This window comes from Sinocyclocheilus anshuiensis, unplaced genomic scaffold, assembly GCF_001515605.1.
Source record: "Sinocyclocheilus anshuiensis isolate Anshui unplaced genomic scaffold, SAMN03320099.WGS_v1.1 scaffold1120, whole genome shotgun sequence".
NCBI classification, from domain to species: Eukaryota; Metazoa; Chordata; class Actinopteri; order Cypriniformes; family Cyprinidae; genus Sinocyclocheilus; species Sinocyclocheilus anshuiensis.
Window position 1 is genome coordinate 167,253 of NW_015551069.1, and position 3,956 is coordinate 171,208.

Here is a 3,956-nt window from a genome sequence, read left to right on the forward strand (position 1 = left end):
TAGTAATTTTGTAATTATACTTTTTAGTATTTTTTTTTATTTGTCTAGTTCAATGGTATTTATCTCAGTTTTAGTTTTAGTTATTAAGTTAAATTAAATCAAAATGAAAAATGTTGTCTTGGCAGCTAACTCAAGTTAAAGTTTTTAATTTTATATTTGATTTCAATGGAATTTTTTTTAAATGGTTTTAGTTTTAATAAACAATAATAACCCTGGCCACAAGCAGGTAATGCACAGGTGCACTCTTTCTGAAGGCCATATATCTGATGTCATTTAATGCCCTGCAGGTTTAGGGTGCAAATGTTTCATTTCCAGGTCGATCTATTCTTATCTCACTAGAAGAAAAGTACATTAAACTTCCTGTTTTTGTCTATAATCAATATGGTTTGTGTGGGAAGCCACAAAGAAAAAAGCACCTTTTCATATCCACTTGCTGGATGATGCCGCACCTAAGTCACACACACACATGTTTCTGGTGCTGATTCAGAATGAGAAGAGGAACTGACAGCGTTTTGTAGTTTCCTGCCAAGTGTGCAGAAAGTCTGGGTCAGGTTCACACACACACACACACACACACACAGAAACACACACACACACAGCATCCGTACACCCCCGCGCACGCGCCTCTTGATTACATCTTCGTCAACTGACTGTTGTGACGAGTGGCCAGTGGAAAAGAAAAACTAATTAGTCATTGTAAAAATTGAGTGTTCCAATCTCCACAAAGAAGCGATTTTCCAGCGTCCTCAAGGATTCTTATATAAGGTGATTGTGTACCTGTCGACAGTATGACGGACATCAATCCAAGTAGCTTTAGAGAAGTTACAGAAGAAAACTTGCAGCTTAAACATGAAGGCGTCTGTGTGTTTAGTGTTTGCAGTGGTTTGTTGGATCGCAGCGCAGGCAGAGGAGTCGCCAAAGATCCTCACGCTCAGTAAAGTTATGAATGAACTCAACAAGATCAACCACGGAATGGTAAGTTGGCTTCTAAAGATCTACGGATGGCGTTTTTTTTTTTTTACACATTTTACGTAACATTGACCAATTTTTTAATCTGCTTTTTCTTCTGTTTTTAAAAAATAAAGGGCAACAGCAAAAGTTTGAACTCACCCACCATCAACGATCTGAAGGTAAGCAATGATTTTTCTTCTCCATTAAATTCAGTATTCACTGGATGCCATCGGCGGTCTAATATGACCACACAATTAGGCTTGCTTCATAGCGGTTTCTGCATGACTCAGTGATTCGGCCTGCTGTAATATAAACACGTTTCTGTCATTATACAGCCCACCTTTCACAGAACAAGTTTCAGTTCAACACAGTTGATTTTCAAACAAACGTGATTTGCAAAAAAACGTGGGCTGATTCCATACAAATGATCTACATTTCGCTGAATCCATCAATCAGTACAGAAATAACGATTTTTAGTCATGCCTTTCTTGGCAAACACCCTCTCGTTTTAGATTAAAAGTCATTTTGTGCAAGTCAGTCAGGAGAAAGTTTGCTTCATTTAGGAGAAATATGATGAGTAATATGACAACAGCCGAACGGGGAGTGAAAGTAGAGCTGCTAAAACAGATTTGGCCTATTTCACAGTTGCAGTCTTTTTTTCATATTATTATTACAAACATTGCATAGCTGGGTAACACTTTAAGGTGTCCTTGTTACACGTTACATGTGCTTACTATTATAATAACAATAAATTATGCATAATTACATGCAAGTAACCCTAATCCTAACCATATAGTAAGTACATGTAGTTAATTAATATTACTCAGTACTTAAATGTATAATTACAATGTAACAAGGACACCTTAAAATAAAGTGTAAACCAATAATGGCTTAGTGACACAGAAAAAGTTAGTTTCTGTACACTCTCGTCTCACGTACGGAAAACGGTTTGTGTTGTTCTGTGTGGAAAGAAAGAGTTTCCTCATAGTTTCTGTGAAAACTGCTTGAGCACAAGGGAAATTTAGAGTCAAGATGTATAGATTTCTGCATACAATAACAGACAGGAAGAGAAAGAGCTCGTGGCTGGGGAACCGAGAGCCTTTCATGCAGGGTTTGCACGAAAAAACAATCCAATCTGACTACAAAACTCATATAGACATTAATGGCTATCAGGGAACGTTCTCAGAATGTTCTGGCAAGGTTATGACCAAGCGTTCTTCCAGTGACGTCAATAGAATGTTTGTTCAAAGTTAAATTGTTTCAGGATGATTTTAAAAAGCAAAAATGTTTGCAAAATGCTAAAATGGAACATTCGTACAAATGTTTTTAAGAAACTGTAATGTTCAGAGAACATTCAGAAGTAGTTTTCTTAACATTGGCAAAACGTTCTTGTAATATATTTTAGTTTGCTGGGTTTATGTTAACAGTAGGCTTTGTTTCTTTACACAGGATTGCTGTGTTGCATCTGCTCTGGAATGTTTTCGGTCCCAAGTGCTTAACCTGTCAGTCGCTGATGCCAAACTAAAGCGGTCACAGAGGATCATCTCACATGAGCTTCGCAAATCAGTCATTGTGAGTGTGTGTTTATTATGTTTATGGGCAGAGTGAACTGCATGTCAATGCATGCATGATTTTAAATCTAAGAAATGAGAAATGCTCATTTCTTTATTTGTTCTTCATTTTAACAGGTGAAAAGTGTGTCCAGTTGCAAACCTGAAGAGATACAGGTGAGAAACACAAAGGAACAAAAATTGCAAACTTATTTTGCAAATGTATTTTGTATAAATTGTAATAATGTTGTTGCATAGTTCTGACTTGTGCAATGTTCTGTTTCAGACAGCTCAGTGCAAGTCATGTGACTCGTACAACAAGGTTGACAGCCGAATGTTTGTGCAGAATTTTCAAACTCTTCTGCAAAAGGTTAGTTCAAAGCAATCCTGAATGTCCCTCAATAGTGTGTGTGTGTTTGCATATATATATATATATGTATATATATGTGTGTATATATATATATATATTAGTGCTATCAAATGATTAATCACGATTAATCGCATCCAAAATAAAAGTTTTTGTTTACGTAATATGTGTGTGTACTATGTATATTTATTATGTATATATAAATACACATATGCACGTATATATTTAAGAGAAATGTGTTATGTGTATATACTAAATATATTTATATATAATATCAATTATATGAATATAAATATACATGTAAATACATGTAAACATTTTCAAAATATATACTGTATATGTGTGTATTTATATATACATAATAAATATACACAGTACATACACATATATTATGTAAACAAAAACTTTTATTTTGGATGTGATTAATCGCGATTAATCGTTTGAAAGCACTAATATATATATATATAATGTATATGTATGTGTGTATGTATGTATGTAAACTTAAATTTTCTTAATGCAAAATATATTTGATTATTTTTTCTTTTATTTTTATATTAAATTTGTTTATAAAGAATTACACAGAGTTATTAATTAATTAATTTGATTTTGGGGTGAAACTCGAGATAGGTCTAAGTGGTGCTTTTCTTTAACTGTGCATTGTAATGAAAAAGATTCCTCTGAAAGCATAAACAGAGATAAGAAGCCTTGTGTTAACGACCTACTTTTCTTTTTCTAGATCTATGCCAGTCAAGCGTAAAGATGAAAGAGTGAAGAGACTGTGTATAACACTACCTGACCAACCCACAGCAGAGAAGAGGCTCACACGCTCCGCTGCTCCTGCTGTTCTATTTATTGATTATTTATTGAACGTTTTCTTGTTTGTTTTAAGTAGAGGATCTGTTAAAGGAATGTTCACGTTTCTAGGAACGGCAACAGCTTCTTTACGAAATAAGACATCCGTTATTTAATCACATGTATTTGTTTTGTTATACCGCCACCTTGTGGTGAGATGCCAGCACTGCCGCCTTCATAACAGCCCCGTTCCTGGAACGAAGGGTGGTTTCCCTGAAGAAGATGAATCCTTATGC

The 3,956-nt window shown here is 34.8% G+C and overlaps 1 protein-coding gene across 1 annotated transcript; it reads left to right on the forward strand.

Annotated features, from left to right (window-relative positions):
- Positions 1-849: 849 nt before the first annotated feature.
- LOC107662181 (interleukin-21-like) lies at positions 850-3,670 on the forward strand. Its single transcript, XM_016452097.1, has 6 exons — positions 850-975; positions 1,086-1,130; positions 2,401-2,523; positions 2,640-2,678; positions 2,788-2,871; positions 3,605-3,670. The coding sequence occupies exons 1-6, from the start codon at positions 850-852 to the stop codon at positions 3,623-3,625; spliced, it is 438 nt and encodes a 145-aa protein (XP_016307583.1). The 3' UTR covers positions 3,626-3,670.
- The last annotated feature ends 286 nt before the right edge of the window (positions 3,671-3,956 follow it).